The sequence below is a fragment of the Pipistrellus kuhlii genome, unplaced genomic scaffold (assembly GCF_014108245.1).
Source record: "Pipistrellus kuhlii isolate mPipKuh1 unplaced genomic scaffold, mPipKuh1.p scaffold_m20_p_19, whole genome shotgun sequence".
Lineage (NCBI taxonomy): Eukaryota > Metazoa > Chordata > Mammalia > Chiroptera > Vespertilionidae > Pipistrellus > Pipistrellus kuhlii.
In genome coordinates, this window is record NW_023425504.1 from 11,397,957 (window position 1) to 11,421,322 (window position 23,366).

Genomic DNA, 23,366 nt, shown 5'->3' on the forward strand with positions numbered 1-23,366 from the left:
AGAAGAATAGTATTTTAACAGAGAATGATTGAAATCCATTTATTAAAAGTGCTGTATTATTTTCCTTTTATTTTAATAAATTTCAGGAGTGATTGGTTCTAGCGTGCTACTAAGGAAAAGGACTGAAGGAGTGAAAGGAGGGAGTCCAGTGCAAATGTATAGTTATGGATGAAGAAGTGGTAGAATTAGGATAGCTGAAAAAAATGATAGTACTAAAAGCAGACTGAGTTAATAAACCAAAGTCTATTCTTAACTCATTCAGAACTTTTCTACTCTTCCCCCTGGAAGGCACAGCATTCTATTTAAGATCATCTTTTGGTTTACTGAATTAAATTTTGAGTAAAGCATATAAGATAATGTTAATTACTAACTTTAAAAATGTTTCAATTATATAAGCAAGCTATTTTCATATAATGGAGAAAAGATGGATAGAATAATTTCCTTATTCTCCTAGTCTTTACATCAGAAAAATTTCTTTTAATATACTTTCCTTTACCCCTTTCCCATATTCTAGCACTTTCTTTCCTGCTCCTGAAATTGTGTCCAGTAACTTACAAGTTATAGAATAGATAGTTTATAATAAGAATATACAGGGATGAGAGTTGTTTGTATGGAAAAAGACATGCAGGTTTTGATTATTACAATAGCTTTATTAACTCTGATTCACATACTCACAACTATAAACCTAATTTTGCCCACCTCACTATTGAAGTCCAATCACCTATATATTAATCCTAAATACCCTCAAACCTATATTAAGTTCATCTTTGACTTTTTCTCTAGGAAAAACTCAAATTAATTTAGGCTTATATGTTGTTTCTTGTTTCAATTTCTATAAGTCTTTGTAAAGTTTGCTTTCCCCAGAGAACTACAGGATTCAAATTTTAAGATTTCCTAATAAAAACTATAATCAGAGGGAACATATAATTTATTGTCCAACATAGAACATTTTTGAGTGAAAGAGTACTCTGTTAATAATTTTGTCAGGATAGAAGGTGGAAATGAGGACATATATTCACTGTAGCTATAATCAATGCTTAATAAAATTTGAAAAATGTTTTTTAGGTTCCAATTAGTATTAAAATTCTCACAATAAATTAGAGGACAAAGGGGAAATGATTTGAAACAATTAAAATACCACCACACCATATATTCCTCAAGAAAATAAACACTGAGGACCAGAAAATTTAAATATTTATTTTATTCTCCTCAAACACTGGAGTACGCTTCACCTAGAAACAGTTTACTGGACTATTAACTACAACGAATAAGCAATACAATTTATATTTATAATGCAGTTGTGATGTAAAGTTTCAAACAAACAATTTATAAATTAAAAAAATTCTTTTAACTCATGATATGAGTGGCAAATTTATTTCCTGACCTCTACAGATTATAAAATGTAATTGAGCTTCAGTTACATAAAAGTTGAAAATTTTAACTGAGCCATCACTTGAAAATACGTGTTAAAAGTAATTATTAAAGTATAGGCACCAATGAAAAGAATTTTCTTGGCATATGACATGACAAAAACTTGTCTTCGTTGTTACAAAATAGAGGAGGTAATGGCCACTTTGATTAAAAACCATATTCTTTACTTGAAGAATATCTTTCTTCTAATATTTGGCAATTATTCAGATTTTTAAAAACGACTTTTGTACAAAATGAAATTGTGCAGTTCCAAATAATAAAACATCAAGCATCAAAATTAACTAGTATCAATAATTCTACAACTACAGTTCAGAACTTAAACAGGCATAATATATATACTAGTACTGGGCTTAAAAAAAAGTATTACCCATATAACAGTACCATAAATATAACTGAAAATTAACTGTACAGTCTAACTTACCTTTGTACAGACAGAAATCATCCTGTACTATGGTTACTTTCATATGAACCAGAAAATTCCTATTTAAATACCCTTTCAAAAATGAACAATGATGCTTATGTATTGGATAATTATGAAGAGCAAAAATGTATAAATAGTTTATAGCATACTTTACTACCATGACAAAAATATGCTGGTGTAAATTATATTCCTACCTGTTGACCAGGTTTTAATCACATGAAGAGCAGCTTTTTAAGCTCCCCAAATCTAAGAATATAATATGCTATTTGAATTGAAGATTTTAAAAATGAAGACTAATTCCTACAGTATTACTTGGCATTGCATTAAATCCTCAACCATGTTAAATAAGAGTTAATTTTCTCTTCTAAAAGAGAAGGTAAATACTGCACACCAAGAAGTACCCCTGTTGCTACATGTTGCCCATAAATACTTTAAACACAGGGCTCTTTAATGTGATCGTCATTGAGCTACCTGGAATATCATACCAACTTTGTAGAAGAGTCAATGGTTTTCCAGGTACCATTTCCAAGAGTTTATTAAAAATTTCTCTTGTAAGAAGGTATTGTATAACTTGTTTGTACCTCTCCACTCCACCCACAGTAATTTTTAGAACATGCTTGTATTTTTTTAAAAAAAGCTTTTTGAGGTTTGATGATTTATAAAAGTTGAATATTTCGAATGACTTTGAGAGACCTGTATGTTTCATCAGGATATAAGATCAAAACATGAAAGGTATTCATCCTAGTAACTTAATAATGATATCTAAAAGCAAAACTATATCTCAACATTTACTAGAAAACAGATGAAACTATAGTTTTAAAAGTTATTCCTTACAAAATAATCTCTTTAAAATATAAAATGATAAACACCATCACAAAATAGTTGAATAGCTTCTTTCACATCTTCAATGTTGCAAAGATCCAAAAGGCACATGGAGCTCATGAGTTAAGTATTGTTAAGCTTGAAGTGACTTTGGTGGGTTTCTCTGAGTCCACATGAAATGAAAGCCAATATTAAGTTTCTCAGGGGGATTCATCTGCTGAACACCTACAATATTAAGAAAAACTTATATTGATATACAACTATGCATGTTTATATTTCACATCTGTATGAAATCTACAATAAAGAAACAGATTCAACAAAGTAAATCATTTACCATTGAATCCTAACATGTAGATGTTAAAAATTTAAAGTTCAAAAATCCCTTCCACATTTGATTTTACAACTGGCAGTTGATTTTTTTTACAAATTGGAAAACAGGGAGGAGTTTTCCATTAAAACCTAAGGAGTTTTAGGTTATAAGTACAAGTAGGTTTTATCAGATCTAAAGATCTATAAGTGTGTATGCTTTTATAGGCTTTATAGTTTGTTCCTACTTGATGCCAGTGATACAAAGAAATATAAAGATGCAACAAGAAGCGATATAATGCGATTAAGGCTAAAATTAGTATTCCCTCATAACGTACTTGAGCTAAGGAGTTGTGTATTTGCACAAAAGCCTTGTTCAAAAGAGCATTTAAAAATTAAATGGAAGGACTGTGTTGAATGTTAAAAAAAATTAAATCAACAGGTTAAGTCACAATATAGAAACTAAAATTAATTATAAGGAACATTTATAGCCTTCATTGAGTTCCTCTACCTAAAATCCTTTCCTTATTTTTTTATGGGGATTAAATTTATGGATTTTAGCACTGGAAACTGTAAATAGTGGTGTAATGAGAGTAGTGGCAAAAATGAATGCATTCCTAAACCATGTTTACAAGGGCCCAGATAAAAATACATTCCATACATAATCTTTTGTCTAGACTTCATCTAGCAGGGAAAGTGGGGGGGGGGGGCATAAAATTACTTTGTAATGCCTGAAGATAATAATTCTAAAAGCTAATGTTTAAAATGGGCAACAAGCAAAAAACTTTTTTGAAATTTAATTCAGTTTATTGTGGCAACATTGGTTAATAAAATTAAGCAAAAACAATCAAACAAGCAAACAAACAAACAAATAACAACCACACAAGGACTTCATAGGCACAGGCAATAGCATGGTGATTACCAGAGGAAAAGGGGGTAGGAGGGAGGTAGAAGAGAGTATAAGGGGAATAAATGGTGATGGAAGGAGATTTGACATGGGGTGGAGAACACATAACACAATAGACAGTTCATGCATTATAGAATAAAAGAGTTTTTAAGCATACGACTATAAAAAAGTGATTTTGTAAGGAACAATTTAAATAATTGAATCAAGGTAATTATATTGCATTATAAATTAACATCCAACAGAAAATGTCAAAAGAGTTTTGGGTTTTTTTTTAATGACATTTCAAACTTACTTTTGAAATTTTTCAATTAATTTCTTCACCATTTTATCTGTGATGCCAGGACAGGCGGCTTCAGCCACAGCAATACTTTTCTCGAGTTCTTCAATTGCCTGATTCCTACTAGCATTATTCTCATCCTGCTGTTTAAGCTGAAAAAGAACAATAGCTATAATATTTAAAATTACTGTATTTCTTAAGATACATAGTCAATGATGAATCTGTACTTACTTCAGCAAATGCAGGTGTGATTATCATAGACAAACAGCTCAGGGTTTGCACAAGTTCTTTTTCCTTTGAACAAATAATATAGGTTATACACATGAAATTAAAACATTCATTGATATTTTTGTTTTCTTTCTGTGGTTAATGTGCATTAATTTGAATCCTCCCCCCACCCCACCCCCCCAAAAAAATACCCAATATAAGGCAAATCTCCATGCTGTTTTTCCATCACTAATTTCATCCATCATCCAGAAGGTTTCTAACTTCTAGGATTATAATAGATATTCATGATTTCACTGGATATATATGTATCTCTAGGTAAAATACATTTAAAATTATACAAGTGGCCACATAAATTATTTCTATGACCTTTTCTTAATTAGCTCATAACTAATGACAAATGCAGTATACTAGGGACACAGTGAAGTAGACAGGCATTTTAGGGGTATTAAATTCCAATAATTTTGACCATCAAAACCTCATTACATAGTTTGAAAAAATCTATCAGGAGGAAGTGATCATCTTCATGTACATACTGCCCCATTCTGCAGTTTCTTTGGGTCAGGCTTCTTTCGCACAGTGGTAAAGCTCCATTCAGGATGAGTATTATTTTCCCTGCTGGTGGATTCCCTGAAATGATTGCCAAAGATATTTCAATAAGTTCTTAAATAATTCAGCTTGGTGAAAATACCAAATCAATGCAATCAAACTCTTAAGAGAAACTGTCCCAATGTATAAGATAATATAGTATTAGAAAGCATTTGATTTCAGTTTCAGGTCGATAATACATTTTATTGAAGAGTAGAAATGGTTCTCAAGTCTAAGTGTACATCACAATCACATATGGGAACCTTTAACCATATAAAAAGCCCTGCACCTACCCCTCTCACTCAACGGATCAGGATCTTCTTTAGGGTGCCTTATTTTTTTTTAAGGCTCCATGGGCAACTCTCAAGGGCAGCTAAGGCCAACAACCACTAGAACAGCATATAAAACTATCCTGGCATTTGTTTATTCCTTTCAAAAGTTAGGCACTTTCTCATCAATGAAGGACTCTGAGAGTATTTTAGCCAGTGGAGAAGTAAATTCTGGCGCAGTCTATAGACTTTTCTAGTCTAAATTAAGTTATGGACCTAAACACTAAAAGGTTAATGTAAAAAGCAGTGTAACTTTTGGGGGCATCAATCTATATAAATAAATTTAGCAGGTCCTCAAATAACATCGTTTCATTATAATGTTGATGAAGGTTAAAAAAAAGATTCCTTGCCAGGGTCAATATCTTTGTAGAGTTCAACATTCTCCCGCATCCCCAAGATGTGCATGTGAGGTGAATTGGTGTGTCTAAGTTGTCCCACTCTGTGTGTGGGTATGTGTGAGGGGCCCTGTGATGCAAAGGTGTCTTGTCCAAAGTGGGTTCCGCCTTTTGCCCTGAGCTATTCAAAAGGCTCCATTCATCCATGACCCTGAACAAAAAAAAAAGCGGACTAGAAAGTCATTATCTGACTTGTCATTATTCATCTTTCTTAAATGTATGCATAGCTTATATTTATTTCAATGCTTTATTTAGATGCTTTGTGATGTTTTTGTGACTAGACATATATCATAGGAATTTAACTCTTGTTTCTATTGATTATTCTATGGTAAAATTGGTTTCATTATAAAACATTTTGTTTTAGTTTGCAGTTTCCAAGAACCTATCAACAATGTTAAGTAAGGACTTACTGTATTTAAATGAACCAGTCTGACTATGGTTTGGTTCATGGTCAAGAGGTGGGAAGGGCCTGCAGGTCATTCTCCAGAAGAATTTTGTAGGTTGACAACAAAGTATGAGAAGATGTAGCCCCTTATCACTTTGGGCAAACTAATATAGCACCTTTAATAAAATCTTATTCCAAAATTTTGTAATATGCTCAAGTATCCACTAGGGGTTAGACTGAGACCATTTAAAACTAGAGCAACTCACTTGTAAGAAAAACATGTTTTCAAATTCATTGTACTCCATGGGCTGATTTTAAAAAAACTTTCACAGTTTCTAACATAAAACTTTAAAATATAATTTATATTTTATGCTAGTAAAAGCATACTGGATCATAGTTAAAAGATATACAATATCAAAACACTCTATGTAAATAACAATGAAATTATCGATATTTGTACATACGAATCAGAGCCCTCAGAATCAGATTCATCATCACTGTGTCCTTCTGCCTTCCATCTCTTAAATCGATCAATCAGTTCAGTGAGATAAGAAGTCTTCTTTGAATTTTTTACAATGAATTTGTGTTTTAGCAGTTCTTTAGCTGTAGGACGCTAAGGAAAAAATGAAGCATGGATAAATGTTTCTAGGCTCTTTATGATTGAAGGGGGTAAGAAATTGTTTCAATTACGAAGTTGAAAGGTGTGAAAGTATGTCTGCATACATGAGGACAACTAAAATGCTGTAGGACAATACTAATTCTATTTTTGAAGTAGCTCAAGGCAACCAATTATATTCATTGTCTGGTACTACTAATTTGTTAAAGCTCAATGGGCAAAAGATGGCCTACCTACCAGCAAAATGGCAAGCAAGCCTTCTCAAAAGCAGGGAAAAACATGGCAGGATTTTGAAAATAAAGTAAAATTTAAACCATTTCAAAGTAGTGCTTTGAAATACTTTATTGTATTAACTGCAAAATTAAAAAAAAAGGATGAAAACTAGAAAGGCTGTAACTTCAGTATTAGCTGCACACAATTTATGACCCTCAGATTAATTTATATTGCATCTAAATACAAATACCAGATGCTATAGGAGATATTTCCCCCATAGTATTTTATTAAAATCAGAATACAGCTCTTATATATTTCTAGTTTCTAGAAGTTTCCAGGCAGCCTTATTTTAAAAATAGTAAAACAACTGTAATCAAAATCAACTGTAAATGAGTGGAGCTTACTAGACTTCAGGAAAAGTGTGTAATTTCATCTTGGAATTTCTAAATATACATTTAAAATAATGAAATGAAAATATAGCTTTTCATGAAAAGTGAAAACACAGTGAATAAAAATCATTGTGAATATTTATATAGATACTTTAATAAAGACATCCTATTAAATAAATTTTATTTCTTAAATTTATTTCCCCCTGAAATAGAAAATGATCAATAGAATAAGGAAGAAGCTATGGACCATGAAAAAACAAAACAAAACAAAAAACAACAACAGCCGAAGCCGGTTTGGCTCAGTGGTAGAGCGTCGGTCTGCGGACTGAAGGGTCCCAGGTTCGATTGCGGTCAAGGGCATGTACATTGGTTGCGGGCACATCCCCGGTAGGGGGTGTGCAGGAGGCAGCTGGTCGATGTTTCTCTCTCATCAACGTTTCTGGCTCTCTATCTCTCTCCCTTCCTCCTCTCTGTGAAACATCAATAAAATATTTAAAAAAAACACACATAACAACAACAACAACAAAACACAGATGGGGGGGGGAGGGGGGACTAAGGATCTTGTTAAAAACTGAAAAGAATTAGCAATATAAAGGAAAAACCAGTTTCCTGAATGGACTTTTGACAATTTTCACATGCACTGTATTTCCTCACTGTAAAAAAAATACACATTTGTTCTATGTAGATCTGATAATAGATAACAGTGGCCTCACATACTTACAAATGATGGATCTTTGTTCAGGCAAGCATCAATAAACTCCTTAAAGGACTTAGTAAACTCTCCGACAAGAGTTGGAGGATTGTTTTTTGGAATAAGAAATAAAACTCTCATTGGATGCATATCGGAGTTCGGTGGCTCTCCCTTGGCTAGTTCAATAGCAGTAATTCCCAATGACCAAATGTCAGCCTAAGTTTAAGAGAAAGAAAAGAATAGTTTTGAAATTCCATTCCAAAATACCGCCACAAAGTAGCAGTGGAATTTTAATGGTCACAACAATATTAAAGTTTCTCAAGAAATGTGAGCTTAGCCGGGACCGGTTTGGCTCAATGGATAGAGCGTCGGCTTGGGGACTGAAAGGTCTTGGGTTCGATTCCGGTCAAGGGCATGTGCCTTGGTTGTGGGCATATCCCCAGTGGGGGGTGTGCAAGAGGCAGCTGATCGAAGCTCTCTCTCATTGATGTTTCTAGCTTTCTATCTCTCTCCCTTCCTCTCTGTACAAAATCAATAAAATATATTAAAAAAAAGAAATGTGGGCTTAATAAATGTTCCTTAATAAAATTTATTTATTTTTAAAAAGTATCAAATTCTCTATATTATGCCAAGTACCACAGTCTAGGCACTGAGGATTCAGGTGGTAATAAACCAGGCAAAAATCCCTGCTCTCAAGGGGCTTATGTTTTAGTAGAAGAGACAGATAATATGTCAGATGATGCTAAGTTCTGTGAAGAAAAAAACTCAGGATAGGATAAGGAAATAATGAATGATGGTGTTGAGGGTATGCAAATTTATACAGGATAGCTAGAGAAGACTAGTCTGTGTAGGTAATGCTTAAAGCAGAAAACTGATTGGGAGAAAGGTTATTCCAGATAGAGGGAAGTTAAGTGCAAAAAGTCCTGAGGCCAAAGTGTGCTTGCTATGTTTGTGGAACAGCAATCAAGCCACTGTCGCTGAAGCAAATATAATATAAAGGAGGGTGACATGAGATAAAGCTGAAGAGCTGGACAAGGGAAAGATCTAGTGAGCAATGCATGTGATACTACGGATTTTGGATTTTACTCCAAGTGGTATGGAACGAAATTGAAGGGATTGGGGTCTCAATATTATCAGCATCAGGGAACTTATAATTTAGCAGCAACATTTGTCATAACTCTCCCGTTAGAAATACTTTAAAATGAAGATAAATTAAGGCAGTTTATTAAATAGGACAGTATGTTATATAAAATTTATAAGAAACAAAAATAGGCAGTGCTTTACTTTTGAGTCATAAGCAGACTGTTGGATAACTTCAGGAGCCATCCAAAATGGTGTTCCCACAAAAGTGTTTCTTTTAATTTGTGTATCTGTCAGCTGGCCAGCAACTCCAAAATCTGCAAGTTTAACATCTCCTTGTTCTGAGAGCAAGACATTAGCAGCTAGGAGGGGAGAAAAAGACAATGAAATAAATCTCAGCTTCCTCGGAATGTACCTATTTTTCTCAGGTTCATATTAAATTTGTGTATACCTTTTATGTCGCGGTGGATTTTCTTTTCTGAATGCAGATAGTCCAGACCTTTCAAAATTTCCTTTAGCATGGTAGCAATCTGGAACTCATCAAATGGACCAGCTCGCAGCTTAGGGGGGGAAATATACAAACATACATGTATAAAAGTTTAAACTTGATATTATCTTCGAAATAAGGGAACACTTAGATGTATGAAGCAGTTCTGTTTATTAAACCAATATTTAAATCAGTGAGAACAAGTTAAAAGGCGAGGGAAGAAAGTAAAAAAGTCAAAGGAATAGAAAGGTTTTTTAATTATTGAATTTAATCATGAAAGATGATAATACAAGCAGTGTGACCTATATACTAGCTCCAAATCCTGAGGTTTTAAAATATTTAAACAAACAATTTAAGATACACTTACATAATGGCAAAACTAGCTTTATTTGTTCATTTGAGAAAAAGGAAATTAGTTACTTAAATTTTTACATTTGTTCAACAGTTATTAAATATTGGCTGGCTGGTGTGGCTCAGTGGTTGAGCACTGACCCAGGAATCAGGAGGATACAGTTTCAATTCTCAGTCAGGGCACATGCCTGGGGTGAGGACTCAATCTCCAGTAGGGAGTGTGCAAGAGGCAGCTGATCCATGATTCTCTCTCATCATTGATGCTTCTATCTCTCTCCCTCTCCCTTCATCTCTCTGAAATCAATAAAACACATTTAAAAAATAAAAACATAGCCCTAGCTGGTTTGGGTCTGTAGATAGAGCATCAGCCCTCAGTCTGAAGGGTCCTGGGTTCGATTCCAGTCCAGAGCTACCTACTTTGGTTGCAGGCTCAATCCCAGGTTATCGTTGGGACTCATGTGGGAGACTACCGATTTATGTATCTCTCTCACATCAATGTTTTTCTCTCTCTGTCTTTCCTTCTCCCTTATACTCTCTCCAAAAAGTAAATCAATATTTAGAAGTGAGGGTTGATAAAAAACAAACAAACTGCATTTAAAAAATTATTCAATATTTATAATTAACTTATTTTTAGCATCAACCCAATTTGATCATATAGGTCAACTGTAGCATAGTTCTTAGCATTTATGTGTTTTAATAACATTGCAAAAGCATAGAGACTTTTGGGGACTCAAAATTTAACCAGGAGTATAATAATTAAACTATTCAAACTTTCACAGTTTTTTTAAAAAAAATATCAAATCATGGAAGAATACGGTTTTTTAAATAAATATAACATTTCCCTTTCTTTCCCCATCCTTGTACCACAGCCAATAGTTTCAACTGGAATACAAGGGAAGCAATTATTAGGTTCAGGAGAAGTTGTAATGGAATAACTGAAAATCTCTCTTTAAATAAATGGTTATTTTAAAATTCTGCTACCTCATAAAGCACAAACAGTAGACTGTACAACATTTACAGGAAAGGGTGGGAAACCAAAGTCAGAGCTGAGGTGAAGTTCTGTTTGCTGGAAGGAGGGAAGAGGTGGTGAAAATCAAACATTGGCCATTCTGCCTCACATTGGTAGGGGTTCACAGCCCTTTGGCACCTTGTGTATTTCATCTTTCATGAATGCCTTATTTATTCTGAATAAAGGGTACTTTCATGTTGAAATTTAACAGCTTAAAATAGAACCCATACTTCCGTCTTACCTTTTAATATTAACTGTGGTCTGGATATAAAGTGCACTCCATGCATATCCATAGTCAATAGAAACTTTTCCTAGGTAACATTATCTATTTATTTTCAAATCTATCAACTTCTAATCCCCAAATTTATATTTAAAAAGTAGTGATTAAAGTCAGTGTAAATGGTAAAAAGTGAATATTATTTTATTGATTATTGGCAATGAAATTCTGGGGTACTACCAAATAACTGAAAGACAAACATTATACTACTCAAAATTAGTACTGAGTATCACTGATCACAAAATGTTGACAAGGCCATAAGAGGTATACTCTCAGTTACTTAAGAAATTGGGCAAGGTTCATATAATGGATACTAGCTATCATTCTGAAGGACTTCTAAAAAGTGGCCTGGATAAGTCAGTGTTCTACCTAAAACAGGATTTAAAAAATATATTTAAGTAAAAACAAACAAAAAAGAGGTACTAAAAATCCATTAGCTTCTCTGGGAGGGGAGATTTTGTGGCAGAGAAATGAGAATGGGATAGTGGTACACTTGAGTTTTTATGGCTCATTACAAAATAGAAAACTATCCCAAAACTTGTGCTTAAAATGTTTCCTTGGTCATCTTAATAATGATTAGACAAAGAGGAGGTAAAGGAATTGGAAAAAGAAGAAAAGTAAAATATATGGAATAGAGGGTTGTTGTTATTGTTGTGTGTGTGTGTGCGCGTGCGTGCGTGCGTGCGTGTGTGTGTGTGTGTGTGTGTGTTTCCCAATGCAACCTTGAGAAGAAGAATGCCAAGATTTTGCTCCACTGTACAGAGAGTACATATTTGAACTTCTCTCCAAAGACTGAAGGACTGAAGATTATGCACTAATAGCTAATACCTCCACCTCCAGGGAAGCATACTGGCCTTGGGTAATATGCCTCTGTTGTCAACTGAGGATACGCAAGAGAGGAACATTTGTTCTTTCAAAGATTGTATACTTGTGCATTTGGGTAGTTTCCAGCCTGTCCCTGGTGCAACATGTTATGTTATGCTTTCTCTTACAGTTAGCATATTGCTTCTTTTTTCCTTGGTGCTCATATTTTATTCTATTAACCTTATTATATGTGCTTTTGTTGTAAGTCACTGCAATTCAAAAATATATCATATAGTATGCTCAAAGTCTGTTGACATACAACACGTGCTTTTTTTTTTCAGGATGGAAGAGAATCTTGAGGTATACACTATATAATGTTGACATAAATTAAAAGTCATAGTCATATTCCATTAGTCAGGTACCAGCTTAAAGCGATACATTCTTTCTGTTCAGCATCCCTCTTTTTTTCCTCTTGTTCCTCATAGCCTAAGCCTATAAGCCTAATCCTTTACTAGACTCCTCAAATGATAGTATTCATTTGTACAGAACTATACATGGAGAAGAAATAGAGTATTTATATAAATGAGGACATCATTTGCTCTCTTTACAAAGTCCAGTTAAATGATATTTATAAATAAATCATAATATATTTGATAGCTAGAAAAATAAGACTAGATAGACTACTAACTTAATTTCTTCAGTTAACACTCAAGAAAATTAACACAGCTAGTCAATGGAAGAACCAGGATTAGAACCTAGGTCTCTTGATTTTTAGCCCCTACAAGGCTAAGAAAAATTTAAGTTCATTGAATTTGTGCTAATTCCCATTTGATTAGGCAGAGGTCAGAATGGCAGGATGAGATTAAGGTTACACAATCATTTCATTAATAGATTTCATAAAACTGACCAAACTATCATTGGGGGATACAGATTGTGTTAGTTAGAGTTGGGCCAGTGTCTCATGTGTGTATCATTCTTATCAGTGACCCTAATGAAATCAGTGGAATAGCTTTGTCAATGCCAACTAAGCAGGGAAGAGACATTGTGAGCACCATGGGAGACTAGATAACTGTGATAAATTTGGAAAGGGCTCTTACTATATAAAAAGTGAAAAGAGGATCATGGAGCAACTGTAAGACTTCTTGTGGAGCTAATGGAAAACAACAACAAACTATTGTATAACAAAATTATGATGAGACAAATAGAAATGAGATTATTTAACTTCAACACAAGAATGAGATCTGACTCCATACGCATGAAGGGTTATTATACAAAGAAACACCAATTGTGTTCTATCACTAGAGAGGAATAGAAAAAAAAAAAAGAAACTCCAACTTTAGAATATAAGAATATATTTCACATTTTCCACAACGAAGGATTCTTTAACTTGGCTGATTAAACTGAGATGAATTCCTAGAAGGAAGTGGAACTCTCCATCAAGTTTAATTACCATTTCTTTAGAATGGTTTAAGAATGGTTCTTTAAAAAAAAATGTTTCTGTTTAAAGGAAAGAATCTCCTATGGCTATTTCTGTTCATAGGATTATTACAAACTTTGAGTTATTGGCAGTCAGAATTAAACCATATTTAAAATATTTAATCACTTTTAGTTAGGAAAAATCATCTCCACTGAAAAAGTAAGAATTAAAATAGTACTTGATGATCTTATTTTTAGAAGTGGCATACTCTATAATTTCAAAAGCAGAAGCATACTAATAAAATATGTCATAAAATATTAAATATAACTTAGAAATAACTTAGTGCTACTTCTTTGTTTTATATGACATCAAAGTCCAAGAATTTGTGTGTTTGGTTCACAATGATTTAGTTATGAATAGAGCCAGCTTATAAACTCAAACTTCCATAGGCCAGCCCAGTAGTCATTCTACTACACAAAGCTGCCTCTGGTACTTCACATTGAATTTTAAATACAATGCCATTTTAATAAAGATTGTAAAATGTCAAAAAAAAAAAAAAAACCACCACAAAAAACACTGATAGAATCACAGTAATTTGGAGAAAATAACCAGTATCTCTCAAAGGTGTTTTCGGTGTGAACACAACTTCATTGGGTGGAATTTCTGCACACTCTGGAATTTTAGCATCCTCATCCCTGTCCACTAAAAGTGCTGCAGCACTTTCAGGTCATTTGACAACCACAAATGCCATCACATTTCCAAATGATATATTAAGGAGAAGAGAAAACTATAGAGAATGGGATCTATAGGCCTACATGGTCACTAGTGACAGTTACCTTAATTATATATTTTAAAAAATCTAAGAACACTCAATCTTTTCAGAGATAACCTTACAAAGTAAAACTAAACTGACAACTGTGACACACTCATTCCTAAATTGGAGGGGCTTGATTTTATTAAGCTACTTGCACTTCTTATTTACTCTAAGGAGATGAGCAACATGGTCAATCTCGCAATATAATTAAATTTACTTAAGGGTAGAGGTCCTAAAGAGTTTAATGTGAACATATTAAAAGCAACCACTTAGCTTGCCCAAAAGCTGTTGTTTATTCCAATTAAAAAAGAGGTTATAGCATGGATGTGTATGTTTATTTAAAAATACTTACAAGATCCAGCGCTGAGCCGCCACCTAGGTATTCCATTATTATCCATAATTTTGATCCCTGCAAGAATCACAAAACAATGTATAATTATAAACTTGAGCATAACATAAACGTTAAATCTGATACACTATACTAATGTATTAGTTTTAAAAAACAGTATACTAAAGTTTGGTATTTGGAACCCTGAATATTATTTTTTACATAGAACATTAAAAATTAAAGTAAAATTCTGAGACTTGATCCTCCTCGAAATTTAGTTAGCTTATGATATAGCTAAATAAGTAGCTAATTATTGTTTCTTATTATAGAACTACTAGAGGCCTGGTGTATGAAATTCGTGCCTGGGGGAGGGGAGCGTTGTATCTCAGCACAGCCTGCACCCTCTCCAATCTTAGACCCTTTGAGGGATGTCTGACTGACCATTTAGGCCCCATCCCACTAGAATCGGGCCTAAATGGCAGTCGGACATCCCTCTTACAATCTAGGACTGCTGGCTTCCAACTGCTCACTTGCCTGCCTTCCTGATTGCCCCTAACCACTTCTGACTGCCAGCCTGATCATGCCCTAACTACTCCCTGCCAGCCTGATTGATGCCTAACTGCTCCACTGCCAGCCTATTTGCTCCTAACTGCCCTCCCCTGTAGGCATGGTCCCTCCCAACTGCTCTCCCCTGCAGGCCTTGTTCCCCTACAACTGCCCTTCCCTGAAAGTCTGGTCGCCTCCAACTTCCCTCCCTTGCAGGCCTGGTCCCTCCCAACTGCTCTCCCCTTCAAGGTTGATCACCCTCAACTGCCCTCTCTTGCAGACCTGGTGCCTCCCAACTGTCCTCCCCTGCTGGCCATCTTGTGGTGGCCATCTTGTGGTGGCCATCTTGTGGTAGCCATCTTGTGTCTACATGGGGGCAGGATCTTTGACCATATGGGGGCAGCCATATTGTGTGTTGGAGTGATGGTCAATCTGCATATTACTCTTTTATTAGATAGGATTGGCAATTTTCATAATACCCAGAAAAGATAAACCATAGCTTTAAATTATTATTTTGAATTATAATATTAAAGGGAAAAGAAAGGTGCATTACAGAACAAGGAAGTAAATAGAAACCTGCGGAAATTTTGAATAGGAGTTCTGAGTGTTTTCATTCAATTTTCAAATTTAAGGACCCTGGATATTTTGCTTTCTTTTAATTTTTGCTTTTTGTTTTTATGTACTTTACAACTTTATTTAGCCATGATTAATGAAAATTTTTATGAACTTAGAACCTAGAAAGAATAATATCCCCTATTCAGTTAAACAGATAAGAGAAAGGGAGTATATAGTTTGAAAAGAATACGATTACTCCAGTTAGAATTAACTTCATAGTAAGTTGTACAAGAGGAAATGGGGTGCATTGAGAGAATGCATATATGTGAATCCCAAAACAGTTGTATACACACACACAAACGCACCATTCAGTTCTATCAGATAAAAGTTGGAATAAACCATTATATCTTTTTTCTTCCTTCTTTCAACTATAGATTGAAATACTAGGGATGCCTCTCCCTACAATTTCTTGAGTGGTAGTCCCTGAATTTCTGTGGGACCACAAAATTGACTGGAAGAGAAATGGTTGGTTTTACTATACTGGCAAGTGCCAAGTTGAGATTGGATTGTGTTCCAAAAGTACATTTTTAAGTAAGATGTTTGGAATTTAGAAAGCAAGCATTTCCCCATAAAAATAATGTCTAGTTTCCTGGGGTATTCCCCCAAAAGACAATTTAATATAAAGGTATCCATAGTACAGCAGGAAGAGTAGGAAACTACCTACTATTTATTATACCATAACAATATTTCTATGGGGAAATATATCTTCAGTGTGCTTAACTTGGAATGACAGGAACACCTTTCTCAGCTTTACAAATCCAGCTGTGGGATGAAGATTCTCAAACTATTGTCAGTAGCCCTCAAATTCTAAAATCCCTGGGAAGTACTCATTCAAAATTTCCAAGGAGTTTAATTGAAAATGTGTAAGCATCTTCATGAGGCTGGGGCCTTATCATGGCAGAGAATGGATTCCAGTAATATCATGATGAGTGTTTAGGTGGCATTTCAGTGTGGAGAAGGGGATGTGGCCTAGGATTGGAGACCAGGGAGAGTGGGCTCCATTAATTTAAGATGAAAGGATTCCTCCTTTCTTTCTTGATGCTCACACTATGTAGAATGTATAAGAGAAAGAGAGGAACAATGCTCCCTCCCGCTAATCTTGACATCCACTCTCTCCTGTCACAAAGGGCCAGCTTAACCTGAGGAAAGAAAGAGCTGAAAGTCTTTGATAACAGTAGTATCTATAGAAGGAGAGAGGGAAAATAAATTCCCATTATGTTGATTAGGGGAGAGGGGTTCTAGGATTGGGTCTTGTAACTCATTTTTATGTATAGAAACCAGGTATTCTGAACCTCAAAATTATGAAACTGATGTGCATTTTATATTCTTTTCAAGAGAAGAAAGTGCTTCTCACAACATTGTATAGCCTGAGATTTTTCTTTTGCACAGTGCATTTCTAACAACCATTATATTCTACCTTATGAATTCAGAATGCTTCCCATTCACCTGAAATTTAAAAGAAAAATAAAGAATCTTATAAAACATTTTTATCTGTTTCTGCAGTTCTGCATGAATGAAAGCACCTGTTTTCCAAGGTACAAATTCAAAACAGAATCTTACCAACTTCTGTTCTTCACCAAAAATATTCATATAAAGTTTAAAATGTTATTCAAGTGATGACTAATTAACTTCTCAATCTGAAAAGAAGGCTTCCTCTTAGATTTTTCCCCCCTCAGTGGAAGTAGAACTTTTCTGAGACAGGCAGAGAACCAGAACTGCCAATAGCTCTTCTGTTTGAGTCCTTCTGATCACCACTTCCAGAGACAAGCCTCACTGGTGGATGGCCATAGGTCTGGACATTCAGAAGATTGCTAGGCAGGCATGAGTGCTGAAGCAAGGCCTGAGTGGGCATAGGCATAAATGGTGAACTGGTGGGGTTCCTCACTGCTCAAGGAAACTTCTGTTTACCAGTTCCTTGGCCACAGAAGTTCTCAATAAAAAAAAACAAAAAAAAACAAAACACCACCAATCACAAGCAAAACAAAATAAAAAAATTTAGATCCTATGTTTTCATTCTTTTGGAGGGACTAAAACTTCTACCTTTGATTTCTGGTAAAAGATGTTTGTGTTGGAGAAAGCAAATAAGTATGTTTGGTTTGCGTTTAAAGAATTAAAAAAGCCAAGATGATGTCTACATTCTAGTTTACAATTCTAAAATAGCCAAGTGACTGGAAACCATAAACATATATCCTGTACATTTAAGCATTGGAAGTCACTGTAGGAAAAACTCAACTTCTTCACTTATAAAATGATCCACACATTTTAAAAAATGGGTCAGAGGAATAAGTTTAAATTCCTACATTAATATAGTTGGTCAGCTAAATGTTAGGAAGTAGCTCCCTGTTCCAAAATTCAAACTGCCTAAAGAGCAAGTATTCCATAACTACTATTTATTGAGGCGTGGCTGGAGTCTAGTGTTAACAAATTACTGGTATCTAGAGTATCAACTCTGTTACCCCATGAGGCCTTTGAACCCCACTGTTTGCTGCTAAAGGCGACACTTAGCCAAAGGGGAAAGAAATGCTGTGGAACTTGGAATGCATTTGTTCATAGAAAATAGACTTAAAATAGCCATTCTTCATATATGTATTTGAGAGATCATTATAATATATCAAGTACATGTTGAATGAAATGAGCTGGTCTAGAACTCCAATAGCCAATCATGACATTGACCAGACAAACCAGCATGTATAAGTAAAATAAGCTAGTCACCAAAGAACAAATGTTGTATGATTTCACATATATAAGGAAATTAATGTAGAGATACAGAAATTAGGATGGTGTTACCAAGGAGTGTAATGAGGAGAGAATGAACACTTATTGTTTAATGTGTACAGTTCAAGTTGAGGAATATTAAAAAGTTCTGGAGATAGATGGTGGTGATAATTATACAACAAACAATGTACTTAATGCCACAGAATTGCACACTTAAAATAATTAAAACAATAAATTTTGTGATGTATATTTTACCAGGAAAAAAAATAGAATGTAGTATAGCCCTAACCTGTGTGGATTAGTTGGTTGGAACATCGTCTTGTACAACAAAGGATTGTGGGTAAGATTCCCAGTCAAGGCACATACCTAGGTTGTGGCTTCAATCTCTGGTTGGGGCACACAGAAGGCAAACAATTGATGTCTCTCTCTCTCTCCCTCTTCCTCCCTCCCTCCTTCTCTCTAAAAAACTGATGAACATGTCCTTGAGTGAGAATAACAAAACAAAAAAAGAATGTAAAATTTTATAGAATTTCAAGTGACAGTAGAGATCATCTTACCATTTCTGAACTGTTTTATTTCAGTTTAGAATTCTTGTCTATGCCCCACCTTCACATCCCAACCTCCATCAAAATCATACTCAGGACTTAGTTCAAATTCTACTCCCCAGTTTTGGGGTTATTGCACTTTATGTAATAAGTGAATAATAGGAGGCAAGTTAGATGTACATATCTGGAGCTAAAGAGAGAGGCTAGAACTAGAGACGTGAATTTAGACATTGTCAGAATAAAGTGAGTGAGACTGACCAGGGAAAATATGTATAATGACAGCAATACACGTAAGTAAACATCTGTCTAACTGAACCTCATATGGGGCTTCATAGAAGTGTGTTATGTGAAGTTTAAAGCTATTCTTATTTTGAAAAGCAAAAAAAAAAACGTAAGTAGAAAAATTTTTCCTCTTCAATTTTCTTCATGTATTTTTTTTAAAGTTCTGGACATGGACAACAGTATGGTGATTGACAGGATGAGGGGGAAGGGGTGGGAAGAGGTAGAGAAAGGTATATGTGGTATAAATGGTGATGGAAGGAGTCTTGGCTTGGGGTGGTGAACACACAATGCAGTGTACAGATGATATGTTGTTGAATTGTGCACCTGAAACCAGTATAATTTTGTTAACTAGTGACACCCTAATAAAGTCAATATAAAGGAAATGAACATAAAAAGAAAAACTCATATTATTTTTAAAGAATATTCCAAAACCATTCAACCAACCCTGGAGTTATGTACATTATGTACATACAAAAATCTCAGGAAAAATGAGAAGGCTACAAAATTGTATAGACTCTATTCTGGAATATTTTACTTAAATCATTCGATTATTTAAAAATAAATAAATATTAGTGGTGGTAGTATCCGGAGGGGAGCATATTTCCTTAACATAAACCGAAATCTAAATCTAAAGGCATTTTTGAACAGCAAATAAAGACATGATTCAAATTCTATTCAATGCCTGAGTAAGTTTCATTTTAATATTTACATTGAACTAGAAAAATATTTAAAGATTATAAAAGACTCTTCCAGTATTATGAGATCAGAAAGGAAGGGTTTGCTTATTTTAGTACACTTTATAAAGACTAACTTTGTTTCTCAAGAAAATCTGCAGTGAACTAAAATTAAAGGAAAATACTGTGGTCATACTGATGTGTTTGTCTGGTTTTTACTCTTGTTTTTAAAAACGAAGTTATACAGTGAGCTCAGTCAAAATGAACACCAGTACATTTTTTCATGTCTCAAAAAAAAATCATTACAACTGCATACAGTTCCAAAGAGCATATAATTTTCTCTCAAAAGCAATAACTTTTCCTTCAGCATACAGTGATTTCTTGGTTATGTATAGTATCCTGTGTAAGGACAACCTAAGAAAAACACATATCTTACTCTACTCAATTGACTTTACTCACAAAATTCCCCATGTCATCTGAAATGGAAGGATGGGTCACAATAAGAACATAAGTTGATTGATAATGCAGTTCCCAGATGGTATTTAAAGGATGCAGCCTGGTATATGTATACCATGAGGGAAATTTTTTTAAAAGGTGAAATATTAGGTATATATAATACAAAAAGACCTACAATTCATTTTCTATGAGAATACTGAATATGAACAAAGACTATAAGCAACCAATAAACAGTCAATACCATTTCAGTACCCATTTTCATTATAATATAGAATAACTCTTTATAATTAGGGCTTACTTAATATTTTAAGTTAGTTAACAAAAATAGCTTAATAACAAAATTGGCCCCGTTTTAGTGCAATATAGGATGGTGAGCTCCTTAATGGCAGAAGTGAGTTGTTCATTTTTACATCTACCACTTAGTAAAGTGTATGATACAAAGTGACTATTTGGGCCGAAACCAGTTTGGCTCAGTGGTAGAGCATCGGTCTGTGGACTGAAAGGTCCCGGGTTCGATTCCGGTCGGGGGCATGTACCTTGGTTGCGGGCACATCCCCGGTGGGGGGTGTGCGGGAGGCAGCTGGTCGATGTTTCTCTCTCATCGACATTTCTAGCTCTCTATCTCTCTCCCTTCCTCTCTGTAAAAAATCAATAAAATATATTAAAAAAAACCACAAAAAACAAAAACAAAGTGACTATTTGGCTGTTTAATGATTCATTCTCCTATGCATTATTTGCACATTCATCTAATTCATATAATCCTATCTAATAAAGAAGGAATATGTTAATTAACCACCACACCCTCATAAGATGGTGGTGCCCACACTCAATAAAGAGGGATTATGCTAATTGACTGCCACATCCTCACAAGATGGCAGCACCCACAGCCACAAGATGGCAACTCCCAGTCTCCTCAGCCCTGCCTCATCCAGCTTGAGTCCCCCAGACCCCTCAGCCCTGCCTCATCCAGTCTCAGTTCCCCCAGTCCCCTCAGCCCCCCCTCATCCAGTCCCTACAGAATCCAGCCTCATCCAGCCTCAGTCCTCCAGCCCCCTCAGCCCTGCCTCATCAGCCAGAATCCTTCAGAACCCTCAGCCCTGCAGGGGAGGCAGTTGGGGTGCTTGGGCTGGCAGGGGATGAAAGTTGGAGGTGATCAGGCCGGCAAGGGAGGGCAGTTGGGGACAATCATGGTGGCAGGGAAGCAGTTTGGCATCAATCAGGCTGGCAGGGAGCAGTTAGGGGACTATTAGGCTGGCAGGCAGAGTGGCTAGAAGCAATTAGGCAGGCAGGTGAGTGGTTAGGAGCCAGCAGTCTGGGATTGCAAGATGGATGTCTGACTGCTGGTTTAGGCCTGATCCTGCAGGGGTCCCAGATTGAAGAGGGTGCAGGCTGGGCTGAGGGACACCTCCCCCACTGTGCACAAATTTCATGCCCTGGGACTCAAGTATTAGAATAAATCAGACTTTGTAAAAAGGCAGGAAAATTGTTGATGAATTTCTTGTCTTTAGATAGGTTATCCTCAGGCTTATTTGGTCAGCAGAACATAAAAATATAGCATTAATTTTTATGTAGGTCAACAGCTTGAGAAGTTATAAACATATTCCTTTTGGCCTAGAAAAAAAAAAAAAATTAAACAAAACAAACCCTCCCCACCCCATGTAAACCCTGAAAATCGAAGAGCTAACTAATATTGCCTTCCATTAAAAATTTCAACACTAGGGACTTCCTGGAAGATGGCGGCAAGGTAAACACTCATATGTGCTGCCTCTCACAATGACATCAGTGCTGCAACTTACCTAAGGGGATCTTACCTGAGACCTGAAAAAACCACAACTGTGGGGGCCCCAACCAGTGTGGACACGCGGATTCCACAGAAAGGTTGGGTATTGCCGGGAATAACGTGGGGTGTCTGTGTCCCAACAGTGAAAGCAGCAGCTGAAGCTGCGGCAGCTGTGGCGGCAGAGGCAAAAGCACGTGCTGGGACCGTGGAAATCTGTGCCCACAAAAGCTCCCCTCGGTTGGGTCTGGTGTGATTTAAGAGAGTGGACGGGGTCCCCAAAGTTGATAATAGTGGGGTTCTCTAGGGAGCAACCCATTCTGATCCAACATGGAGGGAGAACAAAGGAGTTGGAAAGCAGTCTATTTGTAAGTGCACGTAGACTGGCCCATTGCACACCTAGGCTGGTTCCCCTGCAACCCTTTGCTTCTGAGAGATCACCCAGATTGGCTGGCCCTAAGAGACAGCAGGGGGAAACTGCTTTTCTGGAAGCTGAGAAGCAGAGCAGGGAGAAATCATCCAGGATTCAGCTCTGAGGCAAAAAACAAACAAACAAACAAACAAAAAAACCCACACAAAAAAACAAACGGTATTGAGTGCCATAGAAAAAGAAGGCTAGAGAAGCCAAAAAGACAGGGACATCAATCCAGAAACACTGCCACCTAGGGGCTGGAGTACAAACTAACTGTGTTTATTACTAGTTTTATTTGATCAAAACCCAAGAAACTAAGGAATCGCCATCTTAAAATCAAGGACTAGTTTACTACACAGAGGTGCAGCAGAACGCAGGGAACTGCAATACTGTCTGAAATAGGTGTGCCAAACAGAATAACAGAAGAAGTGAATGGCCTTCACAACTGCACACTTTTTTTTTGCTAAATCTTTTATTTTTTATTTTATTTTCATTTTTTGCATCTTTTATTTAAGAAACAAATTTTTTCCTTTTTTCCCCACTTGATTTTAACTTTTTAATTATTACACTTTTAGGTTCAATCAGCATTATTACTACTGATATTTTAATTTTTTTAAGTGCCATTTCATTTTCTCTTTATTTTACATTGGAATTAGTGTTCTTCATTTTATTTTATTTATTTTTTTAAAATATATTTTATTGATTTTGTACAGAGAGGAAGGGAGAGAGATAGAGAGCTGGAAACATCGATGAAAGAGAGAGTCATCGACCAGCTGCCTCTT

General features: G+C 35.4%; 1 protein-coding gene across 3 annotated transcripts in view; it reads right to left on the reverse strand.

Moving 5' to 3' along the window:
* Positions 1-1,176: 1,176 nt before the first annotated feature.
* The window catches only part of STK26 (serine/threonine kinase 26), a 67,910-nt gene continuing 45,720 nt past the window's right edge, over positions 1,177-23,366 (reverse strand). For 2 of the 3 annotated variants that reach the window (XM_036443369.2, XM_045583514.1), the window contains exons 4-12: positions 14,587-14,643; positions 9,527-9,635; positions 9,280-9,437; positions 8,026-8,211; positions 6,551-6,699; positions 4,926-5,019; positions 4,396-4,458; positions 4,180-4,316; positions 1,177-2,899 (exon numbers count right to left, since the gene is read on the reverse strand). In XM_036443369.2, coding sequence (XP_036299262.1) covers positions 2,875-2,899; positions 4,180-4,316; positions 4,396-4,458; positions 4,926-5,019; positions 6,551-6,699; positions 8,026-8,211; positions 9,280-9,437; positions 9,527-9,635; positions 14,587-14,643 — 978 coding nt within the window. In that variant the 3' untranslated portion in view covers positions 1,177-2,874. The remainder of the gene's footprint in view (positions 2,900-4,179; positions 4,317-4,395; positions 4,459-4,925; positions 5,020-6,550; positions 6,700-8,025; positions 8,212-9,279; positions 9,438-9,526; positions 9,636-14,586; positions 14,644-23,366) is intronic. The other variant, XM_036443370.2, reaches the window with a different exon arrangement.